The following is a 16,179-nucleotide window of genomic DNA, read 5'->3' on the forward strand; positions in this document are numbered from 1 at the left end:
CTTTTGTTTTTTCTCTCAGACATGACAGAAAGTCGGCATACTGGCAGCTTTGCATTGACGTCCAGTACGACTGTAAAGAATCTTGGAGTTGTTTTTGACCAGGATTTGTTCTTTAACTCACATGTAAAACAAGTCTCCAGGATGGCCTACTTTCACCAAATTAGAAACATCATGTCTCAGAGTGATGCTGAAAAACACTGTCAATGTGCAATATTTCATTTTCCAGATATGTTTCATGTGTAATGTTACTTATTGCCTCAGTATAATTGCCAGCATTATTTTTAATGTTTTATTCTCGCCTTATTCTTGCCCTTTAGCTTACTAATTTTATTTCAGTATTGTATTGCACTCATATCTTATTGCTTTCTACTTTTTAGGCACTGCATTGCTGTTAGGGTCTTTTTTTCTGAGCAATATCTGGCACAAAAAGTTCCTTTGGGATTTATCTTATCATAAAAACTAGTCCATGCATTTGTTATTTCTAGGCTGGAATACTTGTAATTCCTTGTTATAAGAAAGTCCCAGTAACTTTCTAGTTGATCCAAAATGCTGCAGCCAGAGTTCTGACAGGAACCAACAAGAGAGAAACCATATTTTCCCATTTGAGCTTCTTTTTACTGGCTTCCTGTACAACCTAGGATGGAATCTAAAATCATTTTCCTCACATACAAAGCCCCTGATGACTAAGATTCATTATATCTTAAAGACCTCACTGTGTCATATTATATTATTGTTGAACTGGAGGCAGATCCTTCAGCTTTGAGACTCCTCTGCTGTCGAATCAGCTCCCAGTTTGGGTTCAGAAGGCAGACATCTTTTCTATTTTAAAACTAGGCTGAAAACTTTCCTATTTCATAAAGCTTAGAGTTAGTGCTGCCTCAGGTGAACCATCCCTTAGTTGTGCTGCTGTATGCTCAGACTGCTGTGGACTTCCCATGATGCACCTCTCCTCTGCTCTCCTCTTTTTCACCACCTTTGCATTTATATGCCCTCAGTGCATGTCATTAACTTGTCTTCTCTCTCCTGTAGTTTGTGTGTTGTCCTCTGTGCAGGCGTTCATGTTTCTGAAGCGGCCTCGCCAACCTTCTGCAGTGTTTATTGTTGTCTTACATGTTGTCTGTTTTCTCTCTCCTCTCTGCCCTGCCTGAGCCTCGTTCTGCTGGAGGTTTCCTCTCGCTAAAAGACAGTTTTTTTTTCATCCAAAGTGCTGCTCAAAGGAAATCACCTGGATTCATTGTGTTTCTCTGTATAAATACAATACAAGGTCTTGATCTTACTAAGTTAAGTTGTGAACTGACGCTCTACAAATAAAACTGAATTGAAGGATATTTCAAAAAGTTTTGTGAAATTAAGCGTTCTCAACTTTTGAGATTTCTCATTTTCATGAGCGATAAGTCAGAATCATCAGCATTAAAACAAAAAAGGTGCAAAATAGTTCACTTTACATGTACTGAGGCGAGAATATATTAAATTTTCACATTTAAAAAAAAAAAACTGATAGAAAATATTAAACTTTTTTACTATGTTTTTAGATGCTCCAGTACATTTTCTCTGTGGTTTTTCTTCTGACAGGATTTTGTGCTGCTTTGTTATGTTAATTCCATTTTCATGTAAAATTATAAATAGAGGGGGCTGCAGGGTGGCGCAGTTGGTAGCACTGTTGCCTCGCAGCAAGAAGGTCACCAGTTCGCGTCCCCGTGGGGGCACCGGAATCTTTCTGCGTGGAGTTTGCATGTTCTCCCCGTGCAGCGTGGGTTCTCTCCGGGTTCTCCAGCTTCCTCCCACACAGTCCAAAAACATGTTGAGGTTAATTGGTGATTCTAAATTGTCCGTAGGTGTGAATGTGAGTGTGCTTGGTTGTCTGTCTCTAAGTGTGGCCCTGTGATAGACTGGTGACCTGTCCAGTGTGTCTCCTGCCTTCACCCTGAGTCAGCTGGGATAGGCTCCAGCCCCCCACGACCCTAGTGAGGATTAAGCGGTGTATAGATAATGGATGGATTATAAATAGAAGCAGCAGGCAAAAATTATATTAAATGCATATTAACAATACTGACAAAAACACTTGTTTACTTGCTTAATTGCAACATGAATTAATGATCTGTGACCAAACCAACCCTAAAAAAAAAAACATATTTCACATTTGATAACAGCAGGACAAATATGTAGTAAGTATAAAATCAAAGGCAGCTGAATCCTTTGCAACACTTCAGTGGAAAATTATTATTTTTATTAACTCCTGTGCTTTTCCTACTATGATGAGTCAAAATTCTCAGGGGTGAAAAAGGCCTTATTTACCGTAGCTCTGTCCTTCTTTTCAATATTATGTGAGATCTGAAAACTGAAAGTGACTTTTTTTAGGACATTTAATTCAGGCCATATGAGAAATTCTTACCAACAAGATTGACGTGTCTATCGATGGAGGAGGCTGGTTCCCATCACAGGCAGTTCTCTCTAAAACGAGGTTCGGTGATTGTGAAAGAAAGACCACAAAATTTCTATATCTACTCATAAAACCAGATTCCTGTTCACTTATTATCTTAAAACACAACCCAGTGACTACAGCCCTCTAGTGGTAAAAATATATGATAGCCTATGAATTGGCTGCAACAAAGTTTCCAAATTCTTGAAGAAAATATATAAGAAAATTGATTAAAATGCAATCACCGAAACTCCTTGATGAAACAGAGAGAGACACACACATGCTTGGAATACTGATAACAACAGAATGCGTTCTTCTTGAGCGAAAGCTGGCTTGAATCATATAAAACATCACAGGGAGCAACTATCAGAAGGGTATGTAAAAAGGATAATCATAAAAAAGTGTCTCCTACCTCATCATTGAATTGGAAATTTCAGCAGCAGCTCAGTTGGCTCTGCTCTGCCACCAGTAATCAGGTTATCCAGGCCCAGCAGAGCAGCTGGCTCAGTCATCATGAGGTGCTGCTGAGTTAAAGTGCTGCAGAGCCTCCTCTTGATTCACTTCAGCGCAGCAAAGTTTCATTTAAAAGCTGGACTGTGTCTGTATCAGTAGGAAATGTTAAACAGTTGCCTAAAACACACAAAAGTTGTGGAAGTTTTGTTTTACATTTTTTGCAGTTTAAATTATAAATGACTTTAATTATGTGTACCTTTATACTCAGCAATGTCTAAACGTGTTTATTGTTCCTGTCAAATTTTCCCAATGAAATACACATTTATATGTATCGCCTCTGAAATTCACCCTGTAGGTACCAAATTCCTGCAAGACGAGCATTGTTATGTATCATCTCCACCTACCATTTATATTCTTAGTTGTGTATTCTTTAATTAATTCTTTAATTAATTCTCATTAACACTTATGAACTTGCCTTCAAAATTGGCCACTCTTCTGTCAAATAGGTAAGTTTATTTCAGACATGTCTTCTTCCAAGCCATTTTTAGTGTCAAAATAACAATCAGTTCCCTTTTCCCATCCCTGCAACTGCCTGTAGGTCTGCTGAATGGATCTGCAACTCCTCATCTTTTGTCATTCATCTATATAGACACACAGTCATATGATTAAATGTACAGAAATTCATTTAATGTTACTTAACAGATGTAAAATATTCTGAGTTCTAAGATGTGTTTTTGTCAACAGCCCCTAAATGTGCATTACCTGTGCAAAAGTTTTGTAGTTTTGTGTGGCTTTCACGAGACAAAACAGGACTTTATTTGGATTGCATTCAACAAAAACTCACCCTAACGCTTTGTGTTTGGCCAGATGTAAGGTTTAGCTCCTGTCAAAGCTGTAGCTGATGGATAAATTTTCTTACGGCTTTCGCCAACAGTGGAAGAAGTATTCAGATCATTTTCTTAAATAAACGTACCAATACAGGAATAAAACTTGATAATTACAAGTGAAAATCCTGAATGAAGAATCCTACTTTAGTAAAACTACATATGTATTGGCAGCAAAGTGCAATTAAAGTACTAAAGAAAGTACTTGTTTGGTTCCTGTGACTGATATATTATTATTTATAACATCATGAGAGTATTATAGTGAAGCATCAGTGTGTCGGCAGCATGTTACTGTGGAGCTGCTGTAGGTGGAGCTAGTTCAAACTACTTTATATAGTTTTCGCAATTATTGTGAAAGAAAAAAAACAAGCTTCAAAAACACAGATCAGATTTTCTATAATCCTTGATTTTTGCTGATATGTTAAATCACTGAAACATTTATGGGACTGAAACCACACGAGAAGTTTGCAGGGAAAAATCGGTATTTGGTGGCACTGATAACAGCTCAGACACCTAAAATGTGAGTCCGACTACAAAAGTTTGGTTTGATCTCAAACAATTTGTTGTATTTTAAAAGCTTGTCATATTATGAAACCTGCATCTGAAAAGTAACTTGAGCTGTCAGAAGAGTACAAAGTACAATATTTCTCTTTGAAATGTAAAGATAAAGTAGCATCAAATGAAAACACTCCAGTGCCTCAAAATGTACTTAAGTGTAGTACTTGATTAAATGTATTCAGTAACTTTCCACCACTGGTCTTAGCTGCTGTCAAAGCTATTGCTGATGAAGATGTTTTTAAAGATGTTGCCAGCAAAGGAAGTCAATAGAGACTCATTCAGCCTACAATATGCACATGCACTTTGGAAACATGTATAGGCGGGAGGAGGTGTGGATTTGTCTTTCTATAGTGTCACAATATCATTATGTAGATTAAAGAAGAAAAAGTCAGTAGGAAAAACATGGTATATTTATTGTCTTTACTATCAAACTTAGCTAAAACGTTCTTGTGGTTCAATAAAAACAGAAACAGAGAGCTGAAGTGTTATTTCAAGCAAGTATCTGCTCCACTGCTTTCAGTTAGACAGAGTATTCTTCCATGTAAGGTTCCCTCTTTGGCAATCAGATACAGCATGAGCAACAAGATGCTCAGTGCAGTACTAAGCGCCAGTGTTGCATCGTATCTTCAGGAAGATGCCAAAATACATCTGATCTGACTGAGGCTGGTGGAGCAGAGACTAGCCCGGCAGTGGGGCAGGACTTTGGCTCTCCACATAAGATAAAACAGTGCTTTACATAATTCAACAATTGTCATAAAAACACAGTACAAAAATAAAAAAGAACAAAACCCAATGACACATTCACAGTTATTGAGGCGGCATACAGAATAAAAATTTAAAACAGTCTCATGATGTGCATCAAACTAGTGCCAGGTCCAACACATCCTTCATGAAATAGAAAATCATAACAAGTTGTTCCTGAGAGCAGCATATTCTGACCCACCGCGATGAAGACATCAGTTGCTGCTAAGTATCATCTGGAGTCATGATGGAGCTACCCAGAGGATCCTGGACTCCAGGAACGCCGTCCACAGACTTTACGCTGGAGCTCTGAGCCTCTTCAACGTCGACGGGTTTCCAGCTTTTTACTTCACTCATTTCCCCTTTGAGACAAGTGAGACAAGAGGTGTTATTTGGACACTGCATCACCGTCAAACAATCCTGTTTAAATATGAAACACATGGTTTAAATGTTGTTGTCAATGCAAGAAAGGCGCGTTAACTCTGTTGTATTTATTTGCATTACATTGCAAGGCATATCTGTTATGTTTTTGTTTCTCCAGTGCAGTCAAATACTCACTGTCTGTATTATCTGTGGGATTTTCTGTGCCATAACGGAAGCTATTCTCCTTCTCGGCTGATTTCGTAAAGTTTTCCAGCTATAACAAAAACAGATTGTTCATCAGTCAATCAGGAAGTTTTGAACTTTTCATACAAATAGAATATAACACAAAAGGCTTTAAAGACAAAAGAAAACTAGCAAAAAAATAGCTTTACTTTACTCCTGACTGAACTGTAGAAAATGCCATCCAATGCCATCTGTAACTAAATATCTAAAACATTGTTCAAAAAGGCATTGATTGACTGTAGGTCACCAGGAGGCAATACGTAGCTGTTTGTCATCAGTGTACTATAAAAATTGATGCCGTGCCTCTTGATGATGTTTCCAAGTGGCACCACTTAAAAGGTAAAAAAGTGCAGGCCCTTTAATTGAACCTTGAAGAACGCCATAATTGGTTCAATAGCTTTTAGATGATTGAACTATTTAAAGACATTACCAGAGAGGCCAATGAGACTTTAAACCCTGTCTAAAAGAATCAAATAGTCTACAGTTTCAAAGGCTGCAATAAGGTCACATAGTACTAATACATTGCATTCTTTATATCCACATTGGACCTGAGGCTGTTTACAATTTTGACTAGTGCTGTACTTGTACTATAATTCTTCCGAAAGTTTGGAAATTTTGTAAAATACACTGACGAATTTAAACAATGTGAAATTATTCAAATGATACATGATGCTTACCTCTGTACATATGGATTCTGATATTCGGCTGCTCAGTGGGCCTCTATCGTCAAACTTGCAGGAACTACAAGAAAAAGTGGAGTGGCGTTAATTTTCTTTGAAAAATTAGCTTTAATACTAATACAACAAGAACTGTAAGAAAATATCTTTACCTTGAGCTCTGCGATAATGCTGGCTCACAGTCAATTGAGCCCGCTTGGCTCTTTAAAAGGAAAACATAAATGCTTTTACCCACAACAGACTCTACATGTGAATAACAGTAAGTAGCAGAAGGCAGGACTCACCTGTGGAGTCTTGTTATGGCTTTTCGCATCATGAGGACTTCCTCCTTCACTGTCTCGACTTCTGGCTTCTTTCTGGCGCTGCATCTTTATGTAATCATATGTGCTTATACCTTTATAAACTGTTAAGTCAAGAGGAGAAGAAACAATGCTGAGGATTAATAAGTGGTAGAGGGGGAAAACAATCCAGATGTTTGTCTTGGACATTTGACTCACAGAGGTAAAGGTGAAAGCCCAGCAGATGGCCGAGCAGCAGCAGGCAGGTGATGCTCAGCATGACGGTTATAAAAGCTGATATAAGGAGGCCAGCGGAACTAGTTTTTATGGGAGCTAATGGTAAAAAGACCAGCCAGGTAGTGTTCCCCAGCACACCTATGAAAAGAATGAACAATAATGCTGTTCTCAATGATGATTCTTTCACACACATAAGAGTTACTTATGGAGTTCCACATGGTTCTGTGCTAGGACCAATGTTTTTCACCTTGTTTGGCGATATTAGGAAACACTGAATAAATGTTCATTGCTATGCAGATGACACTGTGCTATATTACTGTATGAAGCCAGATGAAACAAATCAGCTACGCAAACTTAAGCATGACTTAAGGACAAAAAGGCCCGGATGACCTATAATTTACTTATTCTAAATTCTATTTTGCCCTAGACACTTCAAACACAAACTGTCAAACCGTATATTTAATAAGGATGGCATTACTGTGGGGAACCTTGGCATTATTTTTGACCAGGATATGCCTATTAACTCACACATAAAATAAGTCTCTCGAATGACCTTCTTTCGCCAATGCAATAATGCCAAAATCAGGAACATCCTGTCTCAAGTGATGCTGAAAAACTAATCCATGCATTTGTAACTTCTAGGCTTGACTATTGCACTTCCCTATTATCAGGATGTCCAAGAGTGCTAGCAGAAACCAGCAAGAGAGATCCTCCAATATCAGCTTCTCTTTATTGGCTCCATGTAAATCTAGAGTAGAATTTAAATTCCTTCCCCCTACATACAAATTTCTTAATTACTAATATCTTAAAAGGCCTTGTTGTCCCACATTATTCCATTAAAGCACTTTGCTCTTAGATTGCAGGCTTACTTGTGGTTCCTAGAGTTTCCAAAAGCAGAGTGACAGGCAGATCTTTCAGCTACCAGGTTGCTCTGCTGTGGAATCAGCTTCCAGTTTGGGTTCAGGAGGCAGACACCCACTCGAATTTTAAAATTAGACTTAAAACTGTCCTTTATGGTAAAGCTTATAGGTAGGCTCAGCGCAGGTGACTCATTTCTTAGTTATGTTGCTATAGGCCTGAAAGGATTCATGTTTTGAACTGACGCTATGTTACTAAAATTGAATTGATGCAGTTAACAAAACTAAATCCAAGTAACTCACTGTGAAACTGTGGCGCAGTGCGTAGGCTGTGTGGATCCAGGTAATGCTGAATAAATATGAACAAAACCACAACAATGAGCAGAAAGGTGCCAATCGTAGCAGAGGACAGCGCCAAAAAGAACAACCTGAAAGCAGCACAAAAAAACCTCATGTCAATCTACACAGCCTTCCACATTTTATTCGGAATCACAAGACATGTTCTTCCAAGAACTTACCAGTAGTTTCTCCCACCCACACAGGTGTTCAGCCATTTGCAGTGATGATCAAAGTCTTCCACGCACTTGTTGCAAACGCCACAGTGTTTTACTTTGGGACCACTACATGAAGATTTAGTTTTACATCATTACACTTAATACATCTTTATGATCGCAAAATGATAAAACTTGAAATCACATTAGAGGCTGCAGCTCGGGATACATACACTTTGACATTACATAGGTAACAGTGCAGATCCTGGATAACATGCGGCTGCTTCGTCCGGTCAAAAAAAGGCAACGGACTGGAATAGCTCTGCTTGGCCCTTACGCTGGCATCTGCTGGATCTATAGTAACAGCAGCAATGTGGGTGATAAAGTGCACAATAAACACGATGCCCATCAGCTGTGCACAACCAAAGTCAAGGAAAACAACACTAATATGAGAAGACTAGAGCAATGTTTGATAAATGTGGAGTTAAAAAAGCAGAACAGCAAGAGGCACAAGAGCAACAAACTGTTGGACACAAGTGTATCCTTTGTGTGAGAAAGTCTGAAGACATCGACTGTTCCTATGGCTGCGTGACGCTGCGGTAAAGTGAACTAGCGTGTACACATCATGCAGCATTCAACATGTAACAAAAAGACCACTGATTATGTCTTTTGATAGAGACCACAGAGACGGAGTCATGTCGGGTGTGACTGGGGCCCATACAGATACAGGCCACACAACAAAACCCTTGTCTTCTCCAGCAGAGCAGCAACAAAAACCACAGCAGAGGCTAATGTTTGCTCCATATTCAAATATGAAAGACCCACTGATGTGCACTCGATAGTCAGATACAAGGACAGTTGAGGTTTCAGCTGCGTGTTAAGGATACAGCGTAGGTCACATGGTTCCACGGCACAGGCAGAAGAGGGATATAGATACCGAAGCTGACTATGGCGAGGTAGCTGTAGGCCAGCCACCCCACCACCTGGAAAGCTTGAGGCGGCCACGACCATCCGTTCATCCTCGGAGGCTTGGAGGGCACCAGCTCGTTTCTGCTGTTGCCTCGCATCGGAGCCGTGCGCCTCAACCGCTGACTGAAGCAGCTCATCTAGACAGTTGGAAGACAGATTAGAAGCACACAATGTAATTCACATGAGTCCAGCTCCAATAGAGTGTGGTCACATTTGCTGGGGAAATGAGTTAGGAAAATGAGCTGTGTCAGGGACTGTTGAGTTACTCATGGACATATAGTCAGACTGCATTTGCTTTAGCTAAGTGTGCCCTACAAATAGTCACAACTACAACAGCCTAGCCATTCAAGTCCACCTCACTGGTATAATAACAATGAAAGAAATATATTAAACATATACAGTTAACCCTAAGATTATTTGTATCTTTGCCAAATTTGTATTTTTTGCGTTTGGGGGGGTTTCCTGTGGATGGAAATGATATAAACAAGTGACAAAAGATGTTAAGACTTTGTGAATTGTGATTTTTTTCCCCACATTTTTTTCATAATAAATTAAACAGATGTTACAGTTGTTAACAGTTCTGCTGCAGACCTCCACGGGGATTTTTTTCCTTTGTGTTGATCTCCAGCTGCCCAAGGAGCAGTTTTTCTGCAAACTGCCTGATGTTATCCTCCACAATCTGAATGTGCTCCTCATCTCTCATGATGCCGTTTCCTTAGACCAGTCTTCCTTCTCATTCCCACCACCACGTTTGACCGTGGGGATGCTGTTCATGGGCTTGAATGCGTCTCCTTTCCTTGGTCTCTCTGTCCAAACAATTCCATTCTCATCTCATCCGACTGCTAATGACCAAAAGCTGTTTTTGTTGTCCAGGTGAGCTTTTGTGTGTCTGTCTTGGATAAGTGGAGTCCTCCATGTTCCGCATCCATGGAGACCAGCCTTGTTCAGTGTCTGCTGGAGTGTCCAATTAAGATGTTGCTACCAGAACTGCTCATGTTCATCCGGATGCTCTTGGTGCTGATCGTTGGATTCTTCTTTTGCGCTTTCATTCTTTCCAGTGCAGGACTCAGTTTTGTCTTCCAACCAGCGCTTTGAGATTTTTCACCGTGTGGAACTCCTTGATCATTTTGAAAATGCTTTGCACTGGGGCTTCTGGCACTTGAAAACACTTCAGTATGGCTTCATAGCCTTTCCACGACGTGTGAGCAGCCACAATGCACAACTTCCTCTTAGCCATGGCAATGGCTGATGGCAATTCACTGAGCTCTTTGGTTTAAATAACTAACTAGAGAAGTACCGCATCAGCAGTGCTCAGTTTATAGCATATAAGAACAATCTAGAACATGACAGATATTAAATGGGATTTAAATTTAAATTTAAATGGGACAGAAGCTGCAACTTCTCAAAGAACTGTGACAATTTTCAGGGGTATGAGAGGTTTTGTTTGGTAAAAATTAAGAAATGGTTAATATTCATCATTAATATCTCTAACACAATGTCTTACCATCTTTTGTCACCATCTCAGCTTTCTAGTGTAATGGCATAAAATTCAAAAACTTGAACCAATATTTCTCTACAACATTAATTGGTCCGTATAAATCTAATTAAGACAGGATTTCTTTCTGAGCTGCTGCATTAAGCTGCATTTATGGAGTGAGATGAACGCAGTGAGTACAATGTATTTGAGAAATGAAACAGGTATAAATAACAAGACAAGGCTGCAAACAACAGCTGGTCCAGGGTGTAACAGTAACACAAAGTGCAACATCCCCTTTCTTTGTTCAGGTTTTGTAATCACATGTTTTGCTTTTGCCTTTTGACCCTAAAGACAACACTTGATCTGTGCACAGTCCTCCATATTAGCTAAAAAAGAAAAATTGAAGAAAAAAAAAAAAGCAATTTGTAAACTTTTGAACGAGCTGACAATTAATAGCTTTTGCTCATATCTGCTCCAGAAATCTGTGAGAAGTTGAACATTAGCTGCCAAGTTAAGGTAATGGTCCTGTGTAGCTGTCTTGCTAGCAGCTGTTGCTTTTGTTTTGCTTGACAACTAAAGCTAAACCTGCCTTAATGGTTGAGTGCTTTATCAGCAGCCTGCCGTATGTTTAATTCACAAATACCTCACAAATACTAGTATTTTTACGCCTCGAGATAAACTCCTGCCAACCACAGCCAACAGAAAATGTGTGAAAGAAGTTGTAACACGTGAAAAATTACTTACTTTTCCTGCTGAAAAAGCAAAGCGACCACAAAATTGAAGCTTCGGGCGGAGATTTCCATCGATTAATATCCCATGATTAGTTTGTGAGCCGGGCAGGTGCTTCAAATATGTAAAAATCTACATGATTGAAAAGCTCAACATCGAGGATAAACAGCTGAAAAAGCACCTCTAATCCCGGATAAATACGCTCCGGTGCCCTTGGATTTGTGTCAGCGGAGGACGTGAGTCAGAAGTTGAAGAATCAACTCACTCAGCAGGTCGGAGCTATGGAAACTAACTATCCCACTGCGCATGCGCACTGCAACTCAGCTCTAGATACCCAGCTTCATTTATTGCAGCTCTTCACTGGCTGAATAAATAAGCATGCAGCTTCACTATCATACACACAATCATAGCTTCTTCTTTTTCATACTGGAAAATATAAGTCCTTCTTAAATAGTCAATACTTTTTCTTCCCACGAGAGCAAGAGGAAGCTGCAGACACAGATGTGTGCACACAATACACTTCTGCTTTCAAAAATATAGCCTGACTTTTTATGGTTATCTCTCCCCTCAAAGTTTGGATCATTGCATTATAGTGAATGCAAATGTTGCTCATTTTCACTTCCTTCACAAACTGAAACCCGACATTACATATATATAAAGTCTAACTGGAAGTTCACTCCTGCAGAAATCTGAGACCGCAGAGCGCATCTTTACAGCAGCCACACATTCTACCGACATCCTTTACCCGTAAAACACACTTAATTTGAATGCCGGTTGATATTTGCTACATTTACAAGTGCTCCCACGGTGAAGTAAGTGGATCCTTGTGCAAAATCACTTAAATGTCAAATGATTCAAGTACATAACACACCTTCAGTCTGTGACACACAAGAAAAAAAACACCTGTGATTATATCTGTGATTTCCAGTTAGCCTAACTGCATCAACAAGGTTGATAAAATGACTTGTGAACATCAGTACTTTATCAGTTTTGGACCTATGGACTGTGCCTATCTGCATGTCTGCATCATGGCTCCACACAGAGAAGAATTATCAGAGGATTAGATAGATCTATATGCAAGATTTCAAAAAGGTAGAGGAGGATACAGGAAGATTGATTAGCTACTAACAATCTATAAAAACACAGTTGCAGCAGTAATCAGGAGGTACAGAATGAGCCATAGTACCAGTAATCAGAGCTGCAGGATTAACTAATCATTGCTCAATGTACACTGCAATTGTGAAAAACAATCGGGCAAGTATGTCCCACTTGGTGCCAGGTGCTATTAATGGAAATCAGAGTTTTCTGTGATCTCTGCTTTCAAGAAAAACAACCGTGCTTCCTGTTTGGCACAAAACTGTAAGAACTCTGCTAAAGAACACAAAAAGAAGCTTGATTAATATTGGAAGCACATTCTTTGGTCAGATGACATCAAGATAAATCTGTTCAGCTCAGATAGGGTCCTGTATGTTTGGTGTAAATCAGGCGAGGACCACCACAGTGAATGCATAGTCCTGACAGTGAAGTATGAAGGTAGGAGTGTAATGACACGGGGCTGCATGAGTCCAAAAGGTGTTGGAACCTGTAACTTCACACAAAAGCAGGTACTCCACTGTTCAACTTATAAATAATGTAAATACTATGAGGGGGTACAATTTTGAATCATTTAAAATTGAAGTAATATTGATGTTGTGTAGGGATTTTTGTTTGCTAATTGAACAACACACATTTATAAATACAGACAAAAACATTTATTCTTCAAGTGTTGCGCTCGTACAAAAAAAAAAAACAATTACACTACAAACAGTCTGTACACTTGTCTTCAGTTTTTAAAGCAGGACTGAGGCTCCTTGTTGCGTCCACAGTGTTTGAACAGTCCAACACTGAGTGCCCAGTGTTGTTAACACAAGGATGACAAAACGGCAGTGTGTGTGGTCAGCTGTTGGCCGAACCCTCTGGCTCTGGAGACTGCAGGTACTCGTAGGGATCGCGAACCATTTCAGACTGGTCCCCAACACCCAGGTGTGACGGGCTTCCTGTGAATAAAAGAAAACATGGTTGTTGTTATGTTGTTGTGCTGGGTTTACTGTTGCTATTTCAACAAAGTGGAAGCTATAACTTGCAGATACCTAAGTGGTGCTGGTCCCTCTCTGACGCGTTAGATAGAGAAGACAGGTTGGACGAGGGCCTGGAGCCGACTCTGTCGACCTGAGCCTCCTGGAACTCCTGCAGGAGTTTGTCAGCATCATCAAAATTCTGTTGACCCTCCTCGTTCCCTGGTTCTTTTTTCACACTTTTACCTGATGAAGACAAAGAACATTAAACAAAGAAAGGGGGGGGGGGCACTTATAGGGAGGTTTTGGCTTCTGGGTGGCCTTTAAAGGTAGAGGGGAAGCGCACACACAAATAAACTAAACTAGTACAAAAGATATCCACAATAGTACACCAGAGCGGCTTCAAGGCAGATTTTATAATACAAGTGTGTCTATACGCCGCTCTGTTCAGTTCATACACGCGTTAGGACAGTAGAACATTACAACGATATTTTTCCAGAGAAAGATGCGTCTCGCTTTTAAACAGTCAGCACCCTATTTTAAAGCTCAAAAGAAAGTAAAGCATGATACTGAAAATTTTTGTCTAGAATGGGGTTTGACTACCATGTGTTTAAAATAGAGTGACAACTGCCAAAATATTAAAGTTTATGTTTACTGCTACTGTAAGAAGTATCACATTAGCATAATCAGAGTATGTCTACAAGACCCCGTATTGCTCAACTTGCTGCTATAAATAGATTATTACTGGATTAGCGGTATACATGTAAATAAAATCATGCAGTGTGTAGATATTTACCTAATGAGTTAAGCATGGAAATATCCAGAGACATATCAGGATAGTTCTTCATTGACATGAAGTCCAGCACTGAACTGCTCTCTCCCAGGCCAGCGCCATCGCTCATCTGAACAAAAAATACTCAGCTTCAATCAGACAGTCAAATCAGCGGGGATAAGTAAAACATTACAAAGAAAATATAGCATCTCCTTAATAAATTACAACGTACCTGAATGTCACAGATGTTGGACTTGGTTTCATCAGGTTTCAGCGTTATGTTTCTTTTCTGAAATGGAAAACAGGCATCACAACACAACGCAACAGGCTTACATCAAAAAAGCAAACGGTTCAAGAGATGCTCAAGAGACTGTACCTGTCGAATCTGACTCACAGCTTTACTGTGATCGCCTGCGGTCATCTTGTCCAGAAGCCCATCGACCCAATGCTTGGTGACACTTCCGCAGCCCTTGACAAACTCCTGTACACTTAAGAGGTGAAAAAAAACAAGGTGAACAGAAATTAAAAGCAGACTGGAATTGGAAACTTTAGCATGTAAAAAATTCAAACATTAGTTTCACCTATCAAAGAAACGTCCTACCTCAGAGCACACTGTACCCCTGTGTCATCTCCATAGGCTGAATAGAGCGTGTCCATCTCATCAGACAGCAAGTCTGGGAAGATGGAGTTCTTCTGAAGGCTCTGGATGTTGTAGGCACTGCTGAGGAAAGTCACTACACAGAGACAGAACAGCAACAAGTTCTTCATCAGAGTTTTGTAATTGTTATTCATTAGTGATCTGAACCACAGAAACCATAGATAGGTTTGAATGCCATTAATCATAAAAATTAATTACACCATTTATTCGAGTCCAAAACTGTAAAAACACAAAGAATCATCAGATTTTTAACTTTATGCTCATCGTCATGTGCAATGTGCAATTCCAGCGGGACAACTAACCAAATCTAAGCTTAAAGTTGTGAAGTTTCATCAAGATTGTTATTCTGCATGGCTTGTTCAAAAAGTCTCCAAAACCCATTTACACCAGACTGTGCAGATAACTAAAAATTCTGTGTTCCTCAACACAACTGAGTGACTCAGCTGTGACTGGCAGTCACATGACAAAAATTCAGGGAATTGTCAGCTAATGCAGACTGTGTTTGTGTGAGCAGAGAGAGAACATGTGTGGTAACAAATTAGAAAGACTGAGAGAAAAACAAAACATAGTTGAGCAATAAAATAAATGCAAAGATGGTTTACAGAGGAGCAATTTGTCATCATGGTGTCAAAAGGTACATTTAGCACAGTGAAACATCTATCTAGTGCAAAGTAGAGTTAAAAACGTCAAGTTTGTAGTAGATGTCAGAATATAAGTACTTAAATATCCATAGTAATGTGAGCCCCCTTTTTTCCAGCAGTGGTAAGACCTGTGGGCCCTTGGGAAAATGCTGTGAATATTGTTTTTTTCAACGGTGGTAAAACAAATGAAAAAATGTAGCTTAGTTTCTTCCTTTTTATGATTGATGATTTATACTGCACAAACAGCACTTTTGAGTTCTCTCTACTTGTAACCATGGTTGTGTTGTTTTTACAGAAGTGTGGGATTTTATATTGCAGTAAAAATTTGCCTACAGTGAGCAATGTGGCAAGATAATAATAATTTTTAAAAAAAGAGAAAAAAACAGGGGGTTCAGGTGGTTAAATGGAACAATTAACGTGAAAAACACAAAGTGAATCAACACGAGTGCACGTCATGACATACCTTTGTGTCTCCTGTCATCTTTGAAACCTAAAGTTGTTAATCCTGGAAGAAGCTTATTTGACAGAGAACTCAGGTCCACTTTATGGGTTTCCTCTTCTGCAAAAAAAAAAGAGCAAAATTTCATTGATATCACTTAACATAGTTGTAAACAAGGTTTTGACTTTTTTTTTTTTTTTTTTTTTTTAGTGCTTTAATAGCAGACCTTCTGCATCAGG

General features: G+C 39.4%; 2 protein-coding genes across 4 annotated transcripts in view; both read right to left on the reverse strand.

Moving 5' to 3' along the window:
* Positions 1-4,702: 4,702 nt before the first annotated feature.
* Positions 4,703-11,743, reverse strand: zdhhc11 (zDHHC palmitoyltransferase 11). The gene is made up of 11 exons (XM_008285685.1): positions 11,392-11,743; positions 9,089-9,307; positions 8,435-8,613; positions 8,229-8,330; positions 8,014-8,138; positions 6,836-6,991; positions 6,623-6,741; positions 6,491-6,540; positions 6,339-6,402; positions 5,614-5,692; positions 4,703-5,417 (listed from the first exon to the last, which is right to left on the reverse strand). Exons 2-11 carry the CDS (start codon positions 9,305-9,307, stop codon positions 5,281-5,283), a joined length of 1,230 nt encoding a protein of 409 aa, XP_008283907.1. The 5' UTR covers positions 11,392-11,743; the 3' UTR covers positions 4,703-5,280.
* Positions 11,744-13,104: 1,361 nt separating this feature from the next.
* The window catches only part of brd9 (bromodomain containing 9), a 9,848-nt gene continuing 6,773 nt past the window's right edge, over positions 13,105-16,179 (reverse strand). For all 3 annotated transcript variants that reach the window (XM_008285688.1, XM_008285687.1, XM_008285686.1), the window contains exons 11-17: positions 15,965-16,060; positions 14,804-14,936; positions 14,579-14,690; positions 14,435-14,491; positions 14,227-14,332; positions 13,506-13,676; positions 13,105-13,412 (exon numbers count right to left, since the gene is read on the reverse strand). In XM_008285688.1, the coding sequence (XP_008283910.1) occupies positions 13,312-13,412; positions 13,506-13,676; positions 14,227-14,332; positions 14,435-14,491; positions 14,579-14,690; positions 14,804-14,936; positions 15,965-16,060 (776 nt within the window). In that variant the 3' untranslated portion in view covers positions 13,105-13,311. The remainder of the gene's footprint in view (positions 13,413-13,505; positions 13,677-14,226; positions 14,333-14,434; positions 14,492-14,578; positions 14,691-14,803; positions 14,937-15,964; positions 16,061-16,179) is intronic.

This window comes from Stegastes partitus, unplaced genomic scaffold (genome assembly GCF_000690725.1).
Source record: "Stegastes partitus isolate 25-593 unplaced genomic scaffold, Stegastes_partitus-1.0.2 Scaffold413, whole genome shotgun sequence".
In the NCBI taxonomy this organism is placed as follows: domain Eukaryota; kingdom Metazoa; phylum Chordata; class Actinopteri; family Pomacentridae; genus Stegastes; species Stegastes partitus.

Bases quoted from the DNA above. Each gene is read 5' to 3' on its own strand.
- zdhhc11 (XM_008285685.1), bottom strand. From the start codon at position 9,307: ATGAGCTGCTTCAGTCAGCGGTTGAGGCGCACGGCTCCGATGCGAGGC. The intron at 6,541-6,622 runs GTGAGTCCTGCC...TTCCTTTTAAAG, and splicing joins GCCATAACAAGACTCCACAG to AGCCAAGCGGGCTCAATTGA. The intron at 6,403-6,490 runs GTAAAGATATTT...TTTTTCTTGTAG, and splicing joins GCATTATCGCAGAGCTCAAG to TTCCTGCAAGTTTGACGATA.